The 26,181-nt window shown below is 40.4% G+C and overlaps 1 protein-coding gene across 1 annotated transcript in view; it reads left to right on the forward strand.

Annotated features, from left to right (window-relative positions):
• CPXM2 (carboxypeptidase X, M14 family member 2) overlaps positions 1-25,852 on the forward strand; it is a 66,532-nt gene extending 40,680 nt beyond the window's left edge. Inside the window, exons 4-13 of the mRNA XM_039704350.1 lie at positions 574-658; positions 957-1,107; positions 7,325-7,413; positions 10,083-10,206; positions 11,108-11,304; positions 12,129-12,308; positions 13,444-13,741; positions 17,291-17,430; positions 18,534-18,633; positions 23,142-25,852. Coding sequence (XP_039560284.1) covers positions 574-658; positions 957-1,107; positions 7,325-7,413; positions 10,083-10,206; positions 11,108-11,304; positions 12,129-12,308; positions 13,444-13,741; positions 17,291-17,430; positions 18,534-18,633; positions 23,142-23,392 — 1,615 coding nt within the window. The 3' untranslated portion in view covers positions 23,393-25,852. The remainder of the gene's footprint in view (positions 1-573; positions 659-956; positions 1,108-7,324; positions 7,414-10,082; positions 10,207-11,107; positions 11,305-12,128; positions 12,309-13,443; positions 13,742-17,290; positions 17,431-18,533; positions 18,634-23,141) is intronic.
• Positions 25,853-26,181: the final 329 nt, after the last annotated feature.

Here is a 26,181-nt window from a genome sequence, read left to right on the forward strand (position 1 = left end):
GGGATTTTGTTGTAAATCAGATGACATTAGAAAAATCAGCCTATTGGGGATTGATCAGGATGTTGTAGGAGTGCAGTAGTCCTGTGATCAATTGTCTCTCTGTCCCTATCTTTTGCTAATAAATACAAGAATAACTGCAGGCACCAGTTATTCTTCTATTGAAAGAAATGGAAATTTTGCTGGTTGAAATTCACAGATGTTTCATCCTTGAGGATTTATTACTTTTTTCCCATCCTCTCCGATAATAACAGCAGAACTAATAAATGTTCTGCAGCTGAAAAGATGATCTTTGAACACTGCATAAATCTGTTCTAGATAAGCCATTTATCTCAAACTCTGCATATAAAAGGAGAGGAGAGCAGCAAGTCTCTCACCCCCTGGAATCCCAGAATATTATCTCACCAGGATTTTGCTTCTGTGTGCTGGGCTTTTTGAACAGTCTGTTGAATCCAGATTGGCATGACTTTGCCAAATGGGATTTCCACTGCTAGCAGCCTTATAAGCTTGATTAGATTAAATAATGTGCAGTCATTCTAAGTTATGAAAAGTAACTTATTTATTCTCTTTTTCAAGGAGTAACTGGGTGACCTCTTACCGAGTGTTGGTGAGCAATGACAGCCACGCGTGGACTGCTGTCAGGAACGAATCTGGAGATGTGGTGAGTAGAACAAAACATGTTTTATGAGGAAGAGCAGAGGTGGGAAAGCAGGGGCTGGTCATGGATTAGTCAGTGGCAGCATCTCTCAGTGGTCCTATTGATTTTAAGAGCAAATCTCAAGGTACAGAATCAGAATTGCCCAGGGGGAATGGGGGGATTGCCATCCTCAAAGAGCAGTTCTGGCCCAGGCCACCACCAGACCGGACCAGAAAGGTGATTTTACATTTCTCTTACCAAAACCACTCCGGGACAGTTTGAAGCACTGACGTTGCCCTTTCCCCCTGTCTGGCCCGGCCAGATTTTTGAAGGGAACAGCGAGAAGGAGATCCCAGTGCTGAACATGCTGCCGGTGCCGCTGGTGGCGCGTTACATCCGCATCAACCCCCGCTCCTGGTTCCAGGAGGGCAGCATCTGCATGAGACTGGAAATCCTGGGCTGCCCCTTGCCAGGTGAGAGCCTTTGTTAATTCGTGTTGCCTGTGGCAAGACTCAAAAATTGCATTTCCTTTGGATAGCTTTGCTTTTGGTATAATATTTTAGTGAGTAGGGTTGTGCAAAAAGAGACAGAAATATCTGCCCGAGCCCACAGACAGTATCAGGATAACTTTTGATATGCAAGCCATAGTATCTGTAGGTGCCTTTATTAAAAAAAACAAGATTTCATAGGTGATCTAACTGTTTTCTAGGGCAATTTGTATGTAAATTATCATGATCCCTTTCTCTCCCCTAAAACTGCATCTTAAAAGGAAAAAAGCAAAAGTGTCAGTATTTGGAAAGGTGATTTTTATTGAGTGCAGCAGTTTTTTACCCTGGATTCTTACTGGCTTTACACCCATCCAGGGCCAGATTATGCTTGCTGTGCTGGAATTTGTTACCCTTCAGCTTCATGGGTCTGTGTCAGTGGGTGAATCTGGGAACACATCCCCACTTTCAGCACTGTCCTGCCGAGTGCTCTTCCAGCTTTTCACAGATCTTGGATTCACATGGAAACAGCATCAGAGCATCCCCCTGGTAGTCATTTATTGAGTTAATTGCCCGCAGTGGCTGATTCAGTATATTCCTGGAAGAAAATACCAGAATCATTCATTGAGAAGCACAATGGGAATGGGGTGTGTTCATTCAAAATGTAATTGGACTGAAGAACTAATAGGTTTTGATAAGTGCTGACCCATCTTTTTAGCTCAGAAAGAGCTGGCATTTCTTTCTCCTTGCTCATTTTGTGCGTCGCACGCGAGGTGCCCGGGACAAAGCTGTTCCTCAGGTTCCAGAGGCTTTTCCATGCATGTTTTCTTCCTCTAGGATGGGACATGTTTTTGCAGCTCCCTCTAAGTGGATTCCTCACCCTTTATCGGTGTCATTTTGCTTATTCCAAATTAAATATCTGGATGGTTTGGCTGTGGGAGCAGCGACTTTGACAGTGCTCATCTAACACTCTGCATTGACTGTGGGACTGGAAGTCAAGGGCTCTTCTTTTCTGACAGGCTTTTTTTTTTCATAAAAATGACCAATCTTCCTAAATTCACCAAAGTTAGGAGGTGGAGCTCTGTTAGTACACACACCTCTAGCCTTTCCAAAGCCCAGGGCGTAGGGAAATGCCCCAACAACTAAAGGAGGGTGGAAGGAAAGAAACCCATTTTTCTTAACTCTGAATTTCTTTTCATGTCTTCTAGACTTGTGATTTCAGGGTTTACGCCTTCATTAATCCCTGAATATATTAAACCATTTGCATTCAGTCTGTGCTCTGTATCTGCTTTCCATCAAGAAGGTTCACGAGGGAGGGTAATAAAGGAATAAGGAGAAAGGATAAAAGAAAAAGAAAAAATGTGAATAAGATTGATATTCTAGGTTAGCACTGTCTGAATGAGATGGAAATGGTTAAAGACAGCTGGAACCATTCCTGTGGGTAGGGCTCTGTCTATAAAACCTGCTGCATGTGCTAGATGCACTAAAAATTGGATAAATCATGATAAAACACTATTTGGACAACTGGAACGAACTTAAAGCAGAATTATATAAGATAATTGCAGTTTTTATCAGTGGAATGCTTATATCTTATCCATAACATACATTTTTGTTGTATCTTAGGCTAGTGTGGACAAACAAGCTTTTCTAGATTGTTACAGTAGCTCTGAAAAAAAGAAAGAAAGAAAAAAAGCTGTGTTGTCCAACTATGTCAGTGCTATCTTTGGGCAACAGAAAGGATTTGCTGTTTCACCAAGAGAAAGACATTTCTCTATGGAGGAAAGATGCCAGAAAATCTTACCTGTAACAACAATCAGTGCTGCCATGTCTCAAAAAAGAGGGCAAAAAGAGGATAAAACCCAAAAATATTTAATTCCCTCTCCACTTTCCAAAAATGCTGGTATTTACATAGATGGAGGCTGACACATACAGTCTTTTGCAATTGCCTCAGAGGGATGGATGTGCCTTCCTTGCCTTCTCTTTCTCAAACCTAAGGAAGGTCAAAATGAAATTGCATGTGATCAAAAGCACCCAGAGATTGGAGAGAGAAAATTAGTTGAGTTCTTCATGAATTTATTTATATTGCAGAGTTTTCAAGGCAAGAGACAATTATTTTAACAGAATAAATTGGTGATGGAATTTAATTTTTAATAGTTCTTATATAGAAAACTATCACTGGTACCATGATCATGCCATTAGTTTGAACCCAAGATAAAAAAAGTATTTTAACAGCTCTGTAATGGAGTGCTGTGTTTTGCAGTGTCTTCAGTCTTATTTTTACTGCTTCTCTCTTAGTGCCAGGCTACCTAGTCAAGTCTAAAGTTCTGTTCATTTTTTGATAAAAATGTGACTTTTTGCAAGTATCTTTCATTACAAATGTCCATGTAAACAGCAGTTCTAAATCCAGCATCTACTTCTGAGAATAAAAGGAGAAAAGAATCAGTTTATAGTTGAAAAATACTATTTCATTGCTGATTTCATGTGTGATGTTAATGCTCATGAGCAATGCTCATGAGGCTGCCATGAAATACATCATGTGGAAAAAAACTTAGGATCACCTGATGTGGCTGCCAGCGGATTTATTTCAAGATTACACATGTGCTGTCTGTGAGATGTTCAATTTAGTGAAGACAAGTCAAATTCACTTAAATTGCATGGAAATTAAAAAAAAAACCCAGTCATTTGCGAAATGGCACATTGGGGTTTTTAAGGCAGTCTAAGGGATTTAAAGCAGAATATTCTTTTTATTAAAAACTTCTCTGAATCCCTTGGATTGCCTTCATTATGCCCTATATTTGGAGCAGCATTCTGAGAAGCTGAAACCTGCTGGGAGCATCAGGGCCTCACTGGCTGAGGTGCTGTAGAGCTGTAATAAGTGAAAATGCCCTTTTTTCATCAACTGCCAAGCAACTGGTCCTTTCTGGTACTTTTTCTGGGCAGTTTTCAGAGCCCTCGTGCTGCAAAGTTGTTGGGCATGAACCCACTCGGAGTTTTGGGATCCTCAGTTCAGGAAGTGATGCCTTGCAAAGGCTGGCCTAGAACAGAGGCTGGGCAGAGTTCCGGAGTAAAGCAGGGATTTACTCAAAGGATCTCCTCCATGGATGCCCCTTGGGCAGCACCAGAGCCCAGCCAGGGCTGCCCCCAGGATGAACCCAAATGGCCCCAAAATGCACGAGCGCTGCCGGGGTCTCTCCCTGGGCTCAGCTCTGCTCCATGTGCACATTGCAGTTCAGTGTCCAATCCCACTGCAGCCCCTGCAGTCCCACCCTGCTTGTTTTTCTCTCTGCAGCCCACGGGCTTTGTGCTCCTGGGCTGAGATTGGGATCATTTGTCCTTGGTGCCCAGCTGGAGCAGGAATTGTTTTGTCTCCCTGCTCTGTGCACAGAGCTCACCATCCCTGATGTGAACCCAGACCCACACACTAAAGCAGCAGAGAATGTGAAAAAGAGAAATGTTAGAACCTGAGGCATCAGAAGGGCATAGAGCTGTTGCAGACCTCAGAGATGATCAGAGGGATGGAGCAGTTCTGCTGTGAGGAAAAGCTGAGGGATTGTCCAGCCTGGAGAGGAGAAGGCCTTGGGGTGATGTAACTGTGGCCTTCCAGGGCCTGAGGGAAGCTACAAAAAAGATGGAGAGAGAGACTTTGGACAAGGGCCTGGAGTGTCAGGACAAGGGAATGGCTTCCTGATGGCAGAGGACAGGGTTAGATGGGATTTTGGGAAGGAATTGTTCCCTGTGAGGGTGGGCAGGCCCTGGCACAGGGTGCCCAGAGCAGCTGTGGCTGCCCCTGGATCCCTGGCAGTGCCCAAGGCCATGGCGGGGGTGGCATGGATGGGATTTAAGGTCCCTTCCAAACCAGACCATTCTGTGTTCCTATGAATCTGTTATTTAACAGCTTTAGTCACTTGTCCATCTTTACAAGAAGAGAAGGATGAAGGGCACAAGGTGCCTCTACCACAAATTTCATTACCTCTACTGGTGATGTACAGACAGAGTAGTGGCAGGAAAAAGCTAATATATCCCTCTGTATAAACATGAGTACCACAGTTTTGCAGGATTTTTTCTCTGTGGAAGACAGAGAGACTTTCTCCAGAATTTCTGTGAATAAATCAGTATATTTCTCTTATAACTCTTCTGTGATTTGAGCTTTTCAGTCTCTCATTCTCAGTTTTATTTTTAAAAAAAATTGCCAAAGTGGACCCATCCAGCTGTGTGCGAGCCTTGTTTGCCTTTCTACATTTTAGTTTTTAATGTTCTAATCTGTATTCCTGCTGCAGCAGAAATCCAGCGATCCCAGCAGGCTGCAGCAGAGCCTGGCAAAGTATGAGTGTTAATTCCCCAGGGAACTGTCAAATTGAGCTCTGTTGTTGAGGAAGGGCCAGAGATACCATCATTCTCACTGCACAGCTTTTTTAAGTTTCCACCAACTCTACAGCATTCACAATCATTCCCATGATATTAGTGTTTGATGTATGGAAAAAGAGCCAGGCTTTGAAAGGCATGGGATTAAAGTATCAGGGAAAAAAATCGGTTGCTGTATATTTTGGCTCATGGGGATACAGAAAACTTTCAACATCCTGGCAGTTTTATGACGTTTATTTTTATATTTTTACAACGTGGACGTATTTTTTCAGTGATGAAGATATTCTGTGGGGCATTGAACACATTGTCTCTTTTGAGAAGAAGTGGGGGTTTTCTTTATGATTTCCATTTCTCATCAGTATATTAATGAGTAATTTCTACAAATTAACATGGGTTTTGATGAGACAAGATTTTTTGGACATTTTTCTGTCATATTTATAGAGCAGCCTTCAGCTGACCTTCCAGCATCTCTGCTGTAGATTAGGAAATGGAAATGGAGACACGGATGGGTCATGTTACTGGGAAGCTTAATGGGACTTGCATGTTTCATTTCATAAATAACTTAAATAGTGCAAAAGATACCCCAAAATTTAGAATTTTATGGGAATATTTTGTGGTTTTTATACCACTAAATACGAAATACGGAAATACGAAACTTAAAAATATTATAAAGTGTTTTGCACTGTTGTGAGTTTTCCATAATTTCAGTGAGGATTTGTTGCTGTGGGATGGTAACTACATATTTTTCCTACTCAGAATTGTTCTTTTTTTTCCCCACTAAAAAAGTCACAGCTGACAGGTGATACTGTTTAAAACCATTTTTTTCTCTAGGGACAATGTATTTTTTTGTTGCAATAAGACAGGATGATATTTAGGCTTTTTCATATTTCGCTTTTCCCCCAATAATTTGAAACCAATGAAGATGATTTTGTGTGAAGGGAAACAATTTTTCATAGAAGCCTGACAGCCACTGGCTTGACAAATGATTACTCAAAATTCCAGACATCCCAGATGTGGCAAGTTAAGGAATGTGTCTGATGTTTTCCAAATAGACTTGTTTGTCTCTGAAAATAAATCATAACAGATTAGGCTAGGAGCACATTTATCAGGAACTTCAAAGCTGAGCCATAACAGTCTTGACCTGTTTGTTTCTGGGTTTTTTCCCAGGTGAAGGGCCTGGAATGTCAAGGAGACAAAAGATTCTTTTCTAACCACATATCCTCCTTTGATACTTAAAATTAACAAACTATAAATAATACCCATAAATAAGTGAATATGTAAATTTTTAGTAACAAACACCTTGGACTTCCACAGGATCTCTTTTGGAAGACAATTAGGAATGCTTAATATGCCAAATTATTCCTTTCCATGTTTTCCAATCAGTGCATGGACTTGGAAAATACTCATCAGGAAAACTAAAATTCCTTACAATAGTAAATTAATCAAGTGGACACAAAGCATTTACTGTGGCTTTTTCCTCTGATTTGATTTTTCTTCCACTCTTTTATCTTGCATCTGACTCATCATTTCCCAATGACTTTTTCCCTCCTCTGCAGCCTAAGGCTGCCTTCTGCTTTTCTGTTGAAGTTTGGGTTTTTGTGCAGAGGAGCTGTCTGGAAAGCTGGTGCCTCCTTGCTTTTGTTTAGATCTGTATGAATTGATTGTGCAGTGATTAGAAATATTTCAAATCAGTTGTTTTTCTGAGTTTTGTTTTTGAAACCTGTTTTAGGTACACACATGACAGTGGAATTCAGATTTCCACGTTTCTTACATGCATTGTGCCAAAGCACTTCTGTATTTGAAATGCCTAAGCATGAGAACACTCCTTTTTTTCTTTTCTCAGACCCAAACAATTATTACCACAGAAGAAATGAAATGACAACCACTGATAATCTGGACTTTAAGCATCACAACTACAAGGAGATGAGGCAGGTAGGCAGAGAAGGATGGTGTGTGATGGAGGGTGGATGGGTGCAGGCTTTTTATCCCTGTGGAATCTGAATTCCACAAAAATTAAAATATTACTTTCATTTAAAAATATTATTAAACTCTGCCTGCAATGTGCTTTTAAAATATTTTCTCTGGTTTCATCTATTAAAAGAAGCAGTCCAATAAAGTCCCAAAGTCTTAATTTGTACATAAATTAACCTGGAAGTGGTGACACTATATGGCAGAGGAAGTATTTTCATATAATGTGCCACTCTTTTTCTTCCATATGTATTTGAGTGGTGAATGGCACAGTGATTTCTCCTTCTAGATTTGACTCTGATTTCGCCATCAGTTTTCTCATCTGTTTCTGTGGGTTTGAATAATCAGAATAAATTCTAGAGTCCAATTCCATATTCACAGTTGTGAAAATCAGCAAAAATTCACCAGAAACACCAGAAAAAAACCTCTGCTAGTACAATTTTAAACCTACCAGCGTTGTTAATTTTGTTCCTATAACTTCAGACAAGTTCTTGGTTTTGTTATTGTTTTTAGTCTTGCTTCATATCACCACAGACACAAGTGTGGGTTTGTCCTGAAGAAATATTTCTGCCCACTTTCTCTTCAAATATAAAGATAATATGTTTGGACTTGATGTGTGTGAATCACTTGCTGTGTGCTGGATTTTCAGTGTATTTATACTGCATGAATCACCACTGGGTTTTATTGAGCAATTGTGTACTGAGTCACACGTTTATTTTGGTAGAGATTTCATGGCCTATATTTCTTAGCACAAAGATTAGATGAGTAGGAACTCAATTGGCATAATTACTGTCAGGAACAATAAAATAAAATGTATTTATGTTGTCGTTGCAGAAAGACAGGTTGGTCAGGTTAGAAATATCTTGGGGAAAAAAAAACCACAGCTTTAAACCAGAGTGTTTTTGCACTCTTCATACCAATAGAAAATCTCTAACTGTGGTTGAGATTTGTAAACTGTGTGCTCTCCCAATAGCTGTTTTCTTCTGTGTCAAAATAGTTAATTTTTTTGGAGCTAATTGGATTTTAATTGCTGATGGGCAGGATATTATGGGTTGCACTGCAACAAGTCTTATATTCCCAAAACTATTCTCAAAACTTCAGTGCAATATAGAATAATAACTTTCAGAGTAAACTTATTATTAAAAATAAACAAACAAACAAACAAAACCAACAACAATCAAAAACATCCCCAACCTCCAAAATATGCATTATTTTCACTTTTCATGGCTTCACCACAAACCATCTTAGAAAAATGCTGTTCTTTGATTTATTATCAATACTGAAGGAGGAGGAGATGGTGTTCCCTGGGCCATGTTTTGGAAGCATCACATTGCATTGCCATAAGTCAAGTATTTGTGAGAGGGACGGATTTTCTCAGTGTCAGGTTATTTTAATAGAACTCTCTGGTTAGGAAGATGAAATTTACAGCTCCAGTGTTCTCCTTGTAAAAGAGCATTCAATATTCCTATTCCAGTCAATGGGAACCCTCAGTGTGTTTTGTGTGCAGGATTGTTTTACAGCCCAAAGTATTTTTTATTTGTTTATTTCTATGTATGTATTTGTGTATATTCATGTGGTACAGGAAGCTGCCACATGTTTGATGTCGATATATGAGTTCAACCTTGTCTTTGAGACAACAAACCAGATCATAGGCGAAATATTGTGCCATTTGTAGGAAATGGGAATGAGAAGATCAAATATGAAATATGTTGATTTTCAGCATTGTATTTCCATTAACTCCACTGCACTACATGTTACCAAAAGAGTCACAGTAAATGTTCCTACAAAGGCTCTAATGCAGGAAAAGTTCTTTGACTCAGAAAATAATCACATGTTTGCAATTAAAGAGATGATGGGAAGTTTGCTGAGGCCAGTACAAATATTTCCACTGAATGTAATGGACTTTGAACTTGGTTCTGGGCATTTTTCTCACTATTAATGAGCATTTCCATACTTTCAACCACTTTTCTAAATTGATGTTCTGGTATCCTGTGAGCACTGGAGTGCCAGGCACGTCAGGAAAGCTTCTGCACGTGGAAGTTTCAGAGTCAGGGGTTTCAGAGGAGCCCTGAGACACAGGCTCACATTCCCCATTCCTCAACTTGTGGAGCTGCATGGATGCAGGGAAATATCAGCCAGCTCAGTTTGCTTCAATTTGCAGAAGGTGTGAGGAGAGAAATTAGTAAACACAGGTCTGAGTCAGTAACATTATTTATACAGTAGGGGTTTAGCCTTTAGCTAAAATAGAACTGCTTTTAATGCAATATCTCTGCTTGCTGGCAGAGTGGAAAAATTCATATTTCTATTGAAATGTGGAAGCATGCAAAATAAATGCATTTCTGTGCACTGACACCCTGGGTCACCTCAAGTCCCTTATCTTGTACTGCCTCACAGAGTGTGGTTGTTTTAATCACTCCCCATTATTTTAATTACTCTCCATAGCATAATGTTTTAAAAATGAGATAGCAGAGCTATAAATTCATGAACTAAAGTTTTTATAACTAAAAAGTAATCAGATAAGCAAATGAAGAGTTGGTGCCACATCCAATTTAGAATGAACCAATTCATCATGGATCTATTTTGATGCTGCATTGTCTAAATATATTCTTCTTTTTCTCTTTTTTTGTTGGCAGCTGATGAAAACTGTGAATAAAATGTGCCCAAATATCACAAGAATTTACAATATTGGAAAAAGCAACCAAGGACTGAAGCTGTATGCAGTTGAGATTTCTGACAACCCAGGAGAACACGAAGTTGGTTAGGATTTTAATCTTAACTAAATCTGTTGAAGGGGTGTTAGGATTTGGCTTTTTTCCCCCTCCTCTTTCTCCATATCTGCACTAATTATCACTGATGGAATTATATTTATGGCAGCAAAGATTCCAAATCTATGTGGGAGGAACCTCAGTGCTGTATTTCTAAATTGGGAAGGGGAGAGTGAGCATAAATAGAGGACATTTTGAATGTGGGATCAAAGTCTTTAATGATCATTCTTCACAGTAATAAAACAAAAATGAACTTTAATACTGGGGGATGGATTTTAGTTATGGGATTGATGTAGCTATGGATAGAAATTTACCTTAATGCATTGGAGCAGGGACAGGTCAAATCTCCAAATAATTTTTTACTCATGAGGTCTGGGGTTCAATTTCCTACCATGATATAATTCTTCAGCACGGAAACTCATTCAGTCCTTGGTCCTTCTCACTGTTATAGTGCCTGGGACAGCAGTTGGAATAAAGGAATTTTGTGTTTTGCTGTATCTATGAATACCCTGATAATGTGTTTAGATTGGTTGGTAGGAAAATTCTCTTCTAGCAAAGTATTTTTCATGTGACTTTTAGACCTTCAAAACTGTTAAAATCTACCTCTAACATGCTGAAGTTGTGAGTATAATTAAAGACCTGTTTAATCAAATAGGGGTTCTAGAAGTTTTACACAGTGGCTTTAGATATCTCTAATACATAAGCCAGTTTTAAAATAGCAACAGAAAGCAATTTATTTCTCCAAAGTGACATTTTCACCTCTCATCTGTGCAGCAGAGACATTTCTCCTCACTCCTTAAATGAAATGTTGCTGATTGACATCGATGCCATTTGACAGAGATTTGATTTGCTGCTCTGACTACAACTCTGCTCTGTGCTTTTTTTCCCTACAGGGGAGCCAGAATTCCACTACATTGCAGGAGCTCATGGGAATGAAGTGCTTGGACGAGAGCTAATCCTTCTGCTAATGCAGTTCATGTGCCAGGAATACCTGGCTGGGAACCCACGCATTGTGCACCTCATCCAGGACACCAGAATCCACCTGCTGCCCTCAGTGAACCCTGATGGATATGACAAGGCCTACAAAGCGGTAATTAGGATGATGAACACATCAAGGAATTCTTTTCTTTCCAGCAGATGAATCAAAAATGCCCCTGTTCTCTTTATTTTCTTCAAAGATCACATTTTGTAAGCGATTGAAACTTAAAAATGAAAGGATGGGCACATCAAAGTAAACACAAACCATCTTGTTTTGTGAAAAAGCTGAAAGAAACAGTATTTGATGTGATGTTGGCTAACAGGAAAATGTACATGAAAGGAGGGTCACAAAGACTGCCAGAGCAAACCATCCTGAGGTGTGCAGAGCCACGGGAACATTATGGAAAATGGAAAATCCATGCAATCTGTTTCTCACGAGAAACCAAGTTCAGCACGTGAAAATTTGCATTCCTCCACAGCTGAAATTTTATAGTGTGCCTTAAAGGAGAGCATGATGTGTTGGGCATCATAATAATTCAGTCTGCATGAAGACAGACACCAGGAAAAATTGTAGGGGCTGGTCAAATGCACTGGAAAATCTTCCAGAGCTGTCTGCAGGAGACTGGAAAGTCAAAATCATAGTCATGGGAGGGAATGTCTGCTGTCTCCATTGAGAGATATATTTTGGCCAAACTCAAGTAAATTTTCATGGGTTTTCCTTCACCTCATTCAAGATTTCATACAAATTTTTTTTGAAGCGCCAATGGTTTAATTCAGTTAATTAAATAATTAATCTTCAATTTCTCTGTATAGAATTACCTCTGGCACATTCCCAAACATTCTGCAGGGGCTCAGAGGTTTCTAGATTCTAAATGACCATTAATTTTTAATTTTCTTTCTTTTTCTTTCTTTCTTTTGTTTTTTTTTTAATTTAAGGGTTCAGAACTGGGGGGCTGGTCTCTAGGACGATGGACTCAGGATGGCATTGACATCAACAATAACTTCCCTGACCTAAACTCTCTGCTCTGGGAGTCAGAAGATCAGAAGAAGAGTAAAAGAAAAGTTCCAAACCATCACATCCCAATCCCTGACTGGTACCTGTCTGAAAATGCCACTGTGAGTAAGGCCAGGAGAGGGGACACAAAGGCTGGGATGTGCTGAGAGAGCGAGATTTACATTTCTCAAGAAATTAATAACCTGGGAGTGAAGTTCCATACCTGATCTAAGTCAATAATTTCCTTTATGTCAGTGGAAATAAAAATGCACCACAAAAGCCCCATTTCCCCCCAGGATTTAGAGGCAGATCTTGAGGAAGAAACTGTTTCCTAGAGGATTTTCTTTTCCATCAGCTATTGCAAGAACCTGGAGGACTCAATCCCCAACTTTTAGGCAGCAAGGTAGACAAGGAAAAGCACAGCATGAGCTCAGCCATGTGAATCCGGCTTCTCCCAAGTTTTGTGGCATAAATGAGCTCTTTGAAAACTCACTCACAGATTTGTCCTCGGATTTTCTTACTTGCTCTTACTTGAAATGTATTCTTACCTTGAATCATCAGGCATATGCAAACCCAGTGCTGTGCCTTCTGTTAAAGTTGTTTATTGGATTGTAGTGCCAGAAATTTAACTTATTTTGGCCTGACCTTTGAATTATAATGACATCTATTAATAGCAGCTTCACTGTGGCAGTTTTTAGTACTTTAAAATCACACAATCATGGATTAGTTACAGTTTAAAGGGGCCTCTGGAGATCAATCCAAGGGAGGGTCACCTGGAGCAGGTGACACAGGAACACATGCAGTTGAGTTTGGAATGTTTCCAGAGAGGGAGACTCCATGACGTCCCTGAGCAGCTGTTCCAGTGCTCTGCCACCCTCATGGAAAAGTTTGAGTTGAAACTTCCTGTGTTTTAATTTATGTCCTTTATTTCTATATTTACAATCCCTTATTTTGTAAACAAAGAGGGGAAGCAATGTCACCATCTGACACCTCTGTCAGTTCCTGCTCTTGGCCTCACTCCACATAGAAGTTCCTGTTCCATAAATTGCTGATGTGAAGGTTTTGTTAGTTCTTACGGGATGTCTGTGACCTCCCACGGATGGCTGACAAGCACCATAATTTAAAGAAGGCCTTCTCCTTGCCCACATCCCTTCTGCTGGCCCCTCACGCTCAGGAACTCCTGATCCTGCTCTCCCTTTGAAGCAGCACGATGCAATTTCCACGCCGAACCAGATCTGCTGTCACTTTTCCTCCCAGGTGGCGGTGGAGACGCGGGCAATCATCGCCTGGATGGAAAAAATCCCTTTTGTGCTGGGTGGCAACCTGCAGGGGGGAGAGCTGGTGGTGGCCTATCCCTACGACATGGTGAGGTCCATGTGGAAAACCCAGGATTACACGCCCACCCCGGACGACCACGTGTTCCGCTGGCTGGCCTACTCCTATGCCTCCACGCACCGCCTGATGACGGATGCCAGGAGGAGAGCCTGCCACACTGAGGACTTCCAGAAGGAGGATGGCACTGTGAACGGAGCCTCGTGGCACACCGTGGCTGGAAGTAAGTGGTGGAAGCTCCAATTAGTGTTACCTTGCTAATTAGGGGAAAGCCAGCGCTGCCTGGTGTAGGTTCCAGCAGCAGTGGTGGTAAAATGTGTGTTCTAAAAGGAATATTTCCAGATGTCATTACTGTCATTAATACCCGGTGACTGCTTCTTTTGCAGCCAAGTTTTCCAAAAATGCACATGCAGAACATTAGCTTTAAGAGCCCTGTGCACTCAAGATAGTTTGTCAGGAAGAAACCAACCCAGGCCAAGCCCCCACACAAGGTGACAAGAAGAAAACTGCTGCCAAGCGCCACAGCCAGTGTCAGAGCTGAAGCAGGGGCTTCAGGGAGAGATTCCAGTGGCTCTCAGATAAGGAAATCCTGATTGCAGCCTCCTGCTGACTGAGCTCAGCCTCAGATCAGCCCTCACTCACATTCACTGGGAGCTGCAATGAAGTGCCATAAAAAGCTACTGTGTGCCTGCTGCTCTCCTATTTCTAGAACACCTGGATGTCCTTACACTTAAATTTTGCATGGGCTCTACAGTCCTTCCTGCTGCCAGGATAAATCACAGCCTGCATCAATCTCCACACACCCAAGCCTGTCACCCTGTTAAGCAGCACAGAGGGGAAGCCATGGCCTGTGGTGTGGCCAAAACCTCGATTTCCAGGAAAGCCCAATTAGAAATCCATTTTTAACAGCATTAGGCACATTTGCCTTTGCTCAAAATCCGTGTGTTTTTCTAAGTGCATCAGTCAAGCAACATATTCCCTGAAATTAGGATATGAGACAGGCATCTGCCACCAGTGGGCTGACAACAGGAACAGCACTGATGGCAAACAGATGCAGGCCAGTGTCTCTGAAACCCAGGTTTAGCTGAACCTGGCTCATGTTTGGAACTTGCAGGTACTTCCACTGCATAAACATTTTGGGATTTTGGACATGGCTTTTATGGCTTTTCTGTTGGCCCATGTGGAGTTGGTGCTGGCCAGCTTTTAAAGGCAACAGTCAAGAATTAGCTTTTCAAATATTTTTTCAGGAGGTTAAAAAGTCTTGGGTGAGTTTGGGGGGAAATCTTGAACTCTTAGGTCTGACAGTACCCATGCATTTCTGCAGATCCTAAAGCATTCTCTGAGAGCTAACCTGACCACTTAATTATCTAATTTATGAATTTAATTTTCTTAAGTGCTACAAGAAACATCATTATGAATCAATCCAGAAAAGATGACATTGGCCTTGTCACTAACAGCTGTCACACTCAGTTCCATTAGTAAAGATGGACAATATAGATGCTGAATATTACCCTGATTTCTTAGGACCAATTACATTTTGGATTTGTTTCATCTGATTTCCTTTATTTCTTGATGATGTTTTAATTATGATTTATGTCCTGCTCTGTTACATGATGGTAAGGTCTCCAAAAAAGTGCTTGCAGAAGCTCTCCCACCCATCTTTTTGTGTGGGTGGCATCTCCTCATTGTACCACACCTTGAAACTGCCCCCTCCTCAGCCATCTGCTTCCTTGCAGTGGTCCTGCACAGAAACTTCTCACTGCTCATGCCATGGGAAAATTTAAATGGGATTGTTCTAATTTCATTTCAGTCCTCATGCCTTTAAAACCCAGCCATGATATTTCCTGCACATTATTTTGACTGCAGTGAATGCAAGTTCTCCAGCAATTTTACATATGAAGTTTTTGCACTGGATGAACTGCACAAAGGCAAAAAAAGGACTGATTTGATTTTATTTCCTGTGTTTTTGAGGCTGGATTTGCATGTGCAGGCACTAGGAAAGAGTCACTCTTGGCAACGCAAAGCCGTTTTCTTAAATACATGTATTAAAACTGAGCAATTGGTGTGTATGGCAAAACATTTCACAGCAGATTAATCAGAATGTTATACAGTATGTGAGGGGAAAATAATTGTGGCTGTTTCTCAAGTGGAGGGTAAGAACATTTATGCAGAGTAGCATATGCCACTGGCTGATGTTTAGGTTTCCCCCATCAACAAAAGTGAAAAGTTTAACATCTGTATTATATAATCCTCCTGCTCTGCTTCCAGAAGGCACTGAGGGCTCATTAAATACTTGACTACTGCTCTGTGCTAATTGGACAGGAACAGGGATTTTGATTTAACTCTTCTTGGGCAGAAGCACTTGGTGAATGCAACGCCTGCTAATCTTTGCTATTTAAAACATAACAATTAATGACCATTGACAAATATATTTTAAAATATTTTCTTATTAGAAGTGCAGGTGGAACAAGAAATGAAGCTCACATAATTTCTTCCTCTAGTGTTCATGTTCTGTATCTCATTATCTGTGAGAATTGAGAACTATTAAGGAGGAAAAATAATAGTGAGAAACAGGAGAGAAACCTGGAGGATGGAAATGTTTGAGCTCTGTATGTAAAGACAGCCCTCCTTAGTGCTCCTGACCTTTGCAAAGGTTACAGTGGTCTCTGTAATGCAGAATTAAACTGCAGCTCCTCAGAGACTGGAGGTTCCTGGGGCTTGATTAGGACATATTTCTGGTGGAAATATGCAGAGCAACAGTGCAGAGCAACAGTGCAGATCCCAGTGTTCTGCAGCACCGTGACAGGGAGAAAAGAGATCCCTTCATTTCTTACAAACTGCAGACACCATATGTAACATAAAAGAATTATTACTGCCTTGATTTTTCTGGCTTTTCTATCTGTTAGATTACTCAGGGAGGAAAACAGACTGAGGAACTATTTCACCAGCTGCTCTGATAAATCACTTTTACATAACAACCCCTGTGAGCACATAGCTATGTGTCCTGGCATTCAGGGTTCTATCAAATGGGAATTCTGTGAATTGGGTAAAAAACTGCACCTCCCTGACACCCAACACAGACAATTCAATTTCCACTCAGGGCACCCATAAAGGAGACCTGCTCCGTGGGGAATGTCCAGGATTAGAAATGTTTAGGGCTTAAAAAAGCACCATTTTTTCTTGTAGAGAGAGACCTTTTTCCTGTTTGTATCCCCATCTTCTCCATCAACAGAATCCCAGAAGGGTTTGGGTTGGAAGGGTCCTTAAAGCCCATGGAGTTTCACCCGTGCTTGAAGCAACTTTTCACAATCCCAGATTGCTCCAGGCCTTGTTGTCTTGGTTTGAGAAGACAGGTGTCTGCTGAAGAAGGCAGGAGCCTCCCCTGAAATGGAAAATGTGAATTCCCTCCCTCTGAATTATTATAATTTTGAAACTAAGGGGCTCTCAGGAAAAATATGGGAGCAAGAATAACAGTTCTTTACTAGGGAAGAAAATAAAAATAAAATTTATAGATGGAAAATAGAATACACAGCTCCAGGCACATCTTGCAACCCAGGACCTGTCCAAGCTGACTTTTAGCACTCTGATGCTTTGTTACAAAACATTTGGCATTTCTAAAAACTTCTTGGCCACCCAAATCTGCAGGCTAAGCCAGCTGGATGAATACCCAATTTGTGTTTACAGAAGTTACATTAGTTTGCTTAAAAACTCAGATCCGATCAATAGATTAAAAAGGCCATGAAGTTGTTCCCTTTTTCCCCAATATTGGCAGGCATCAATGACTTCAGCTACCTGCACACAAACTGCTTTGAGCTCTCCATCTATGTTGGCTGTGACAAATACCCCCACGAGAGCGAGCTGCCAGAGGAGTGGGAAAACAACCGCGAGTCCCTGATTGTTTTTATGGAACAGGTATTCACCTGGTGTTTTTGTTTGGATTTAGATGTTTATTAGTTTTTATTCATATTACAGTTTTATAAGTTCTGAGTTTTATGGTATTTTATTACTCAACTAAAAAATGGAGTTGTATTTTTATAAGGTTTTTTAAGGTTAAATTGTCTGGTTAAGAAATTATATGTAAATTATTTCGATTTTTAACTTAATGAATTAATTGTGGTTTTTTTCTTTTATGGTATCTTATTACTCAATTGAAAAATTGAGTTCTATTTTTATAAGTTTTTTTAAGGTTAAATTGTCTGGTTAAGAAATTATATGTAAATTATTTCGATTTTTAACTTAATGAATTAATTGTGGTTTTTTTATGTGCACTTTTTAATTTAATTATATAATACTACTTACATTTATTAAGAAGAAGGTGAGGAAGAAGGTAAAGAAGAAGGATTACTTTCTGTTTTAAAACTTTTATTTTGTTTTATATATATTATTATATTATAAAACTTTAAGTTTTCTAGTCTGTGATATTATACACTTTTATTTAAACTACACACTTAAAATTTTAGTTTTATTATTTAATTTTGGAATTTTTTAATGGTTTTAGATGGTTTTAAATATAGTGGTTTTTTGGGGGTCAGTGCCTCACAGTACAGAGAGTCTAAAATTTTTAGCAACTAGGGTTCCAACGCCTACTGTTTTTCCTGCATGACTAATTATGTGGTTATTGGTATTTTTGATAGACATAGCACTTCAGCCAGGCTGGTTTGACTTCAGGGAATAAAGTAATGAAGCTTCTGAAAATGTGGTGTGGGTGCTGAGCTTGCCAGAAAGGGCTGCTGGAAAAAGACCCCAATATTGTGTCTGCTGCTTCATCTGTATCTTGAATTTGATGCCTCAGGAATTCTAACAAAATTCACAAACTGATTCACAAGTTAATGCCTGAAGGGCTTCTACAGGGTTAATAATGATGTTCCACAATGTTGTGAGCCATAAAGCAGGAATATAAAAATAGAATTCACTTATGGAATTACAGATTCATTGTAAGTTCCTAGGAATGCTACTGTTCTTTGCTGCACAATCTTTATTTGTTGTTTTTTGGAGTTTTTTTATTCTCTTCCCAGGTCCATCGTGGCATCAAAGGCATTGTGAAAGATGTTCATGGAAAGGGAATCCCAAATGCTGTTATTTCAGTGGAAGGCGTTAACCATGACATTCGCACAGGTAAAAAAAAAAACGAATAAAAATACAAAACATCAGTGAAAAATAACAGATTTGTGGTTTAAAAACAAACCCACCAAACCATGTTCCTAAGTACCACGTCCACATGTGTTTTGAATGCTAATTTTATGGGGTTTTATCTCATTACTGGTGTTCTGTGCTCTTCATTTGCTGCCCCTTCCATGTGCTTTGCCACTGAGGTACAGAGTGAGGCAGATTTGGACACATAAACTGATTTGAGGCCATGGAAAGTAGAGCTTTGTGACTTCCAAATCTTTAAAGTTTGCCACAAGAGGTGATCTGAGCCAATAATGAATTTTGGAATATCTAACTTAGTTTATGATTAATTTCAGTGCTACTGTGTCTCCATTGTGAAAGAAAGCACTGAATGACAGGTTCTTAATTAGGCAATAATGATTCTGCCTTAAATATTTCAAAATGGGACCTCTGGGAAACGACAGTGGGAATTAAAGTAATCAGCTATTTTTCCTGTCTTGGAAGCCTTGGTAGTGCTGAAAGTCTGCCATAAAGTGTGGGTTGCATTACTCTGTTAACAAAATTAATGTACTGCTCTGAGTTAATGCAATATGTGATTAATCTACAGCTCTCTGTACTCTGGATTGTCATGTGAAAAAAAAAATAAAGTTCAATAAATGTGCAAGATCCCAAAACCCACCTTGTAGCACTCTGGGAATCTTGCAGCTATTTACATCTTGACTTATTGCTGAGCCTCTATGGCTCAAGGCCATCTGCTCTTGTTAGTAAAAATAAAAGTACTTATTTCATTCCCTTTAATTTTTCTTTTTAATGAGACGTTTAAGCTCACACTCCGGAATCACTGTGGAGATGGGAACATAAAAGTTCTATCTTGTTTCATATTATCCAGATAACAATACACGTCTCATTAGTCCCTGAAACTAGAGGATTTATGCTGGAGCCAAAAAGCTAAAATGACATGTATAACTCCAGAGAAAGAAGGCAAATTGTCAGCAGTCTTCTTTCATTTATACCTTTTAAAATGAAAAATGTGCCCATTTAAACCTCTGAGTTGCCTTGATGTAAAAATAGGCCAAGCAGGAGAAGAATTATGGCCACTATCTCTATTCACAAAAGTTTTGTTTCAAGTGAGCAGAGCTCTGCTGTTCCGGTGCTGCATTAACGTGGTCAGCTGCCCCGCAGAGCCAGACACAAGTTGCCTGTAAAAGCTCTGTAATAACATTTAAAGGTTTGAGAAAATTCCTTTGCTTCTTCCTGTGGACTGAAATAAAAGCAGATTGGTTTGGCTTTCTGCTGGATACAATATCCCTGATGGAAGGAGAGGGATGCTGACATTCTGCTAACACCAATAATGGGCTAATTGAAGGCATTGATTCCAAGAGCAAGAGCTTTGTGGGGAATTATTCCATTTTCCCTCAATGCAGATGTAACTATTGATTAAGTCTGAATGATTCCATGTTGTTACAGTCAGATTTGGGCTGGATTCTGTGAGAAAACCTCTCCAAAAAGAGTTCAGTTGGGTGCACAAATGCACCTTTCCTCCTCCATGGTGCCAAGGCAGTTTTGGGGATTGCTTCCTGTAATTTGGGAAACAACAAAATGAATATTGATGGAGAAGTGTGCAGTTTCTTCCTGGTGAAACACTTCTGTGTCACAGCCAGACTTCAAAGACAGATGCTCCTGTGTGGTTTTTGAACCAAAGTGTAATTAATTTAATTTCACACAGTGTCCAGAGAAATTTTTATTAATATCTTGGTAAGTTTGCAGTTTTTTCAGTATACTTTATGCACCAAAACCCAAGGATTTTGAAGTAGCATTTAGTAATACTTAATATATTAAATATATTTATCTATTAAATATTTATTTAATTAGTCCAAGCTAAGCATAATTCTGGTATTACAACTCTCCAGCCTCATTCCTGGCTGCCTGGTCCATACAGAAAAGTTGAGTTTAAGTTGTTACCTGCTTTGGCTTTGCAGCACTATGGCCAGGTTTCTTGGGGAGTTTTTGTTGGTAAAAAAGAATTAGAAAGATTTTTATAATGTATTTTAATCAGTGCAGTTGGCACATTTAAATTTAAAAATTGCTTTTGCACTTTTACAATTGCTTAATTGTAACTAAGGCCTGTCCTATCAGGCTCAAAGGACATTTCTCTTAATTGCAGAATTTATGGAGTAGTCTGACATATTAAATTCATAGCAATGCTATCTTTGTCCTGTAATGCATTGTTATTTTATCTAAGCAGACATGGCAATCCTTTTCCAGCCCCAGTAGGTGGGTATGGATGCAGTCTGCCTCCAGCCTGCTCCCACTGGAACCTATTATTTCAGCAAACCTATTATTTACTAAATTTATCTGTGTTTTTAATTGTGTTTCTTTTTGCCATCTGTTCTGAAATATTTTTTTTTTACTGGATTTAATCTGATTTTCAAAAAAACCCCAACCTTTTAGCTTGGTATTAAATTCTGGGCACTGACAGCTGACAGAAATACTCCTGTCTGCTTGCTTCTAAATGGAAAGCAGGAAAAGTGCATCCTGCTGAAGGCTTAATGCCCAGCTTTGCAATAATTCCCAGTGGGGTGTGAATGTGTAGGTTTATTCCTGGCCCTGTGTGGGGTTGTGATGAACTGACTGCTAAATGTGTCAGGAAAATGTGGGTCAGGTTTGCAGTCCTGGGGCTAAAGCCAGGCTGGGAGCAGGGATGTGATCACAGCCACACACAAGGGGATCCAGAGCCCTCTGCCTGCCCCGGGGATTGCCAGAGCATTTACAGCCAAAAATGAGCCCTTGGGGATAAATACGAGGAATTTGGGCAGATTTGTGGTTTGGCCTTTTGTTCAGCTTCCAACAGACCCAGTGGTGAGGGAGAACTGAATAAAGAGCCTCTCTTAGAGCCTTTCCTAAAAACGCCCGAGTCATGAGGAACAGAAAATGTGGACCTTATTATCACCCCAAATGTGGTCAAGTTGACTTAAAAACCCCCTGATCATATTGGGATGTAAGAATGGACCTGATCAGGGACAATTCTGGCACACTCAGAGGCTGTGCTATCAGGGTACAGTCAATATTGCCATTTGTTAATGCTTGCTGTTTGCAAACAGATTTTTTATTTTACCAAACCCTAAATTAAAACACTGTTTCTTTAAACAGAGGCTGACCAGCCTGGTCCTTCCCCAAATAAAATATTTTTATGCAAATCACCTTCAGTTTTGTTCCACTCTGCACTGCCAGTGAGCCCAGGCTGGTGTTAGTAAGGCTGTCAGGTCTCATCAGTGCTAAAAAACCCCAACCCCTCCTCATGCAGGAGATGTTCCATTTCTATTTTTATATGGAATTGCATATTTGAATATGTATTTTCATTCACAGGGAGTTTCTCCAGGACAGAGTGCAAAACTAATTTTAGGTAATAGTTTTTCCCCTTTTTCAATTCACAGCTAAGAATACTCAGTGGTTAAAATGATATTTAAAAGAAGCCTAAAACGATGCTGATGCACATATGGGTACATAAAATGGGTATATCTGAGATCATTCGTGGGGAAAAAGAAGAAATAAAAAACTCCTGATTCAATGAGGTGTTAAAATACATTTTTAGGAGTAGTTTAGTTGATTGCAGGAGCTTGGTTTCTGCATTTACATTTAACCAGGTGGTTAAATGTCCTGGTGAATTTACTTTGCAGGAAAATCAGTGTAATAAACCCCAATGTAAGACTTAATAGAAGGGAATATTTACCTACACATGAAAGTGAGTTGGTATTATGTATTCATACACTTTTCCTAACAAATAGCACCAAAATCTGTGTCCTGGCAGTCTGATCATGGTTGTGTGATGTGGATATTTCACTTGGGCTCCTCTGGATCCCTCAGTTAGGATTAGTTTGGGAAAGGTCTTTTCTACCCCATGGGAATCACCAGATTTTGCCTCAGGCCTTTCCAACTGCCAAAAAGCTACAGCTGGTTTGGAGCCTTTTTGCATTGTTTGAGGTGTGTTTTTCTCTAGGGTTGGCAGGATGAGGAGGGGTATTTGTGGTGGGGGCAGCCCCTTGGACACCCTCCTGGTGTGAGGATGGAGGATTTTACCTGTGGTGTCATCTTACCCATGGCTAAGGACTTCTCCTGGGGATGCTGCAGGGCTGGGAGTTGGACTCGATGGTCCTTGTGGGTCCCTTCCAATTCAGCTTATCCCATGTGATTCTGTGTCCTCATCTAATGGGATCACGTTGCACCAGGAAAGGTGTGGATGCAAATTTCTTCATGGGAAGGGTTTTAAAGAACTGGAGCAGGCTGCCCAGGAATGTGGTGGAGTCCCCATCTTTGGAAGTGGTCTAAAAATCTGGCTATGGCCCGTGAGGACATGGTTGGGTGGTCAACATGATGGTGATGGTTAGACTTGAGGATCTTAGAGATGTTTTCCAACCTCAGCAATTCTGTGACTTTACAAACACCACTATCCTCAAGGAGAAAGGACCAAAATCCTGAAAACCATCTTTTCTCCCCCATCTTTTCTGCCCCACCAGGAGCTGACGGGGATTACTGGCGTCTCCTCAACCCGGGCGAGTACGTGGTGGGCGTCAAGGCCGAGGGCTACACCACGGCCACCAAGACCTGCGAGGTGGGCTACGACATGGGGGCCACCCAGTGCGACTTCACCATCTCCAAGACCAACCTGGCGAGGATCAAGGAGATCATGAGGAAGTTTGGGAAGCAGCCCCTCAGCCTGTCGGCGCGCCGGCTGCGGCAGCGGGCGCGGCGGTGGCAGCGGCTGTAGGGCTCGGCGCCAGCTCTGCTTCTCTCAGCCTGGCTGTAGTCGTAGTGAGAGTTACATAGCCCGTCTCTTCATGCCTTTTTCTCTGCACGAGGCCTTTCTGTTTGTGGAGCTGGATGGATGCTCAAGGGGTTCTCATTTTTGGTGGGAAAAGAATTGGAAATGGAGTTCAAGTCGAACCGAAAGGAGCCCCCGGTTGAGGGGAGAGACAAGGAGAATAGAGGAAGGTGATTTGAGTTGAGCTGGAATGAAGTGTTTTGCTTGTTGGGTTGTTTAGTCCTTTGTCAATCTGTTTTCTTTAAAAATTGAAGAGAAAGGATAAAAAACAACAACAACAAAGAGATAATTATAAAGGAGAAGTGTTCTGAATGAAAAATTGAAAAATGTATCTAAAGTACGAAATTGGTATATTTTTGCAACTCAGAAAAGTTTTGACACTCTTTATGTTTTATTTTCATATGGGAGGAAAAGCTGAGAGGCGACAACTTCTGTTTAATGTGATTAAAACTTGTGTCAGGATTTCTCTCTTTCTCTGAAAGTTCCCCTTTTGATAAGCACTATATTCAGGAAAAAAGCCTGCAGTGAATAACCCACCTTTGCTTTCCTGCTTGGGTTGTTTAGATTTAAGGATGCTTTGTGCTGCCAGAGTTTAATGCCAGGAGTGTTTTCTCCTCTGGCTTTTTAAGGCTGCAGTTTTACTCTATGAACTAAACCTGACAAAAGGTTTTGGGATCAGGACCACTGGGGTGTGTCATTTCTTCCCTGATGTGGGAGAAGGACCTGAACAAAGCTTTTCCTGAGGATACAGCCACTTGTGTCATGCGTGAGAGGAGAGGCTTAGTCACTGAGAGGTGCTTAATTCACAAACCCTCTGATACCATCTTTTTCTTTAATTTTTGACCTGGCTTGAAGTGCCTTTTGTGCTCCTGCACATCTCATGCCACTCTCTTCTGTGACATGCACGGGGTTCTGGGCTTCTCTTGCTGCTGCTTTTTTGCTCCTGTGCCTCTTTGGGAGCAGGAGTTGTGCTTTATTGTTGGCTTTTGAGTAATAAAATTGTACAGCAGGACAGGATTGAGGTTCAGGAAAGATGCAGAGCACATCTAGGAAAGAATCAACACTGGGCAAAATGCCAGCTGATGAAAATACGACTTTGCTCCATTAGCTTCAATGTTATGACCTAAATTATACCTAAAAAAACAGAGTCAGCTGCATGATTTTAGCCAGTCTGTGGCTAAATAAACATCTCTGCAGACTGCAGCATACTCTTCCAAATACAATTCTGTTCTAAACATTTTGATTGCTATTTACAGTTTTTGCCAGTTTGATAGGATTCTTTGAAACTGAGGAAAAAATAAAGCATGAGCAGAAAAGTTATTGTAAAAATAACATGTTCCATCTGTATTAATTATTTTTTTATTGTCAAGGAATGAAGGAAACACATAAAAGGTAAAAGACTGAAGAATGAAAAACATAATCTAGAGCCCTTGCATAGTAAATAATCACATTCCTAAATTTCTTAGGCAATTTCAGCTCTTTCTTGTTCTGCAGATACCATTAAATAAAAGCAAAGGCTCCAATAAAACAGAAGAGTGCACTTTTAATTCTCTGTGACTGAAATTATGGAACTTCTCCAAGTCAGTATAATTTCAATTAAGTAACAGAAGTAAACAACTCATCCAACCATTCCATCATGTGGAATTATATTTTACTAATTTCGCCCTCTTTGCACCCTTACAGCATCCTGTATGCCATATATTTTTGTATAGCAAATATAACTGCAGTTTGTCAAGAAGGGATTTTTTTCTTGAGAGGTGGGAAGGGATTAATGATATCTTTGTGCAGGTAACAAAGTGAAATAATTTTGGAGTGTGGAGTAATGAGAGCAGACAATTTGTTTGCAGTTAAATTTGTTGTGGTCACTGGCGTATGTAGATTTTATGACTATCATGGTAGATGAAGAGCACACAAGATTTTTTTGGGGTTATGAATGGAGTTCTTTGGGTGGATTCTCTCTGGAGTCCCACAAAGGCAACTTTGTGGGTGGCTGGAATGCACTGGCAGAAGTGGAACAAAATAGCCACATTTAAATGGGATTGAAGGTGGAAACCACTGCTTTAGTCCTGGCAGGTGAGGTCCTTCTACCTTGAGATAATGGTGTGAGAGTTTAACTTTACAAACCTTGAGGTTCCTGTGCTTTGTTCTCAGAACTGAGGTTCTTCCTATGAGAAATTATTTTTCATTTGATCGGAAGGAATGGATTTGGTGGGGAATTCTTGGACATCTGTTGGCTAAGACTGGATGGACTCTGACTGCTGAAGCCTCAGGTGCTGGTGACAGTGGCTTTGGTGCTCTTTCCTGGCTGTCACTAGTGCTTACACGAGTTTGGGCACAGCAGAACTGGGACTAATGCAGGTGACCTTACTCCATTTTAGTCCAGGCGTTCCTAAATAAATGGCCTAATAGCTGTCAAGTGGACTTGTCTGTGCAATTATTTTGTCCAGCACTGGAAAACACTCGGGCTCCAAGGAGTTTTACCAGGAATATCAGATGTGTGAATACCTTGTGCTGTTTATGCCTGCCCTGGATGTAATGATGGCAGACTGATGTGTGCCCTATTTACTGCTGTAGTTATGCACTTGGGAGTTAAAATGTTCCTTTCCTTTGAAATACACAACACCATTATTTACCTTCAGACACATCCAAGCCACGAACCAGTAAATCTGGATACCAATGTTTTCTATTTAGCTGCATTTTCCACCTCTTTAGAACAGGTAATTTTTTTCTAAAGT

Source organism: Passer montanus, unplaced genomic scaffold, assembly GCF_014805655.1.
Source record: "Passer montanus isolate IOZ18808 unplaced genomic scaffold, ASM1480565v1 scaffold172, whole genome shotgun sequence".
NCBI classification, from domain to species: domain Eukaryota; kingdom Metazoa; phylum Chordata; class Aves; order Passeriformes; family Passeridae; genus Passer; species Passer montanus.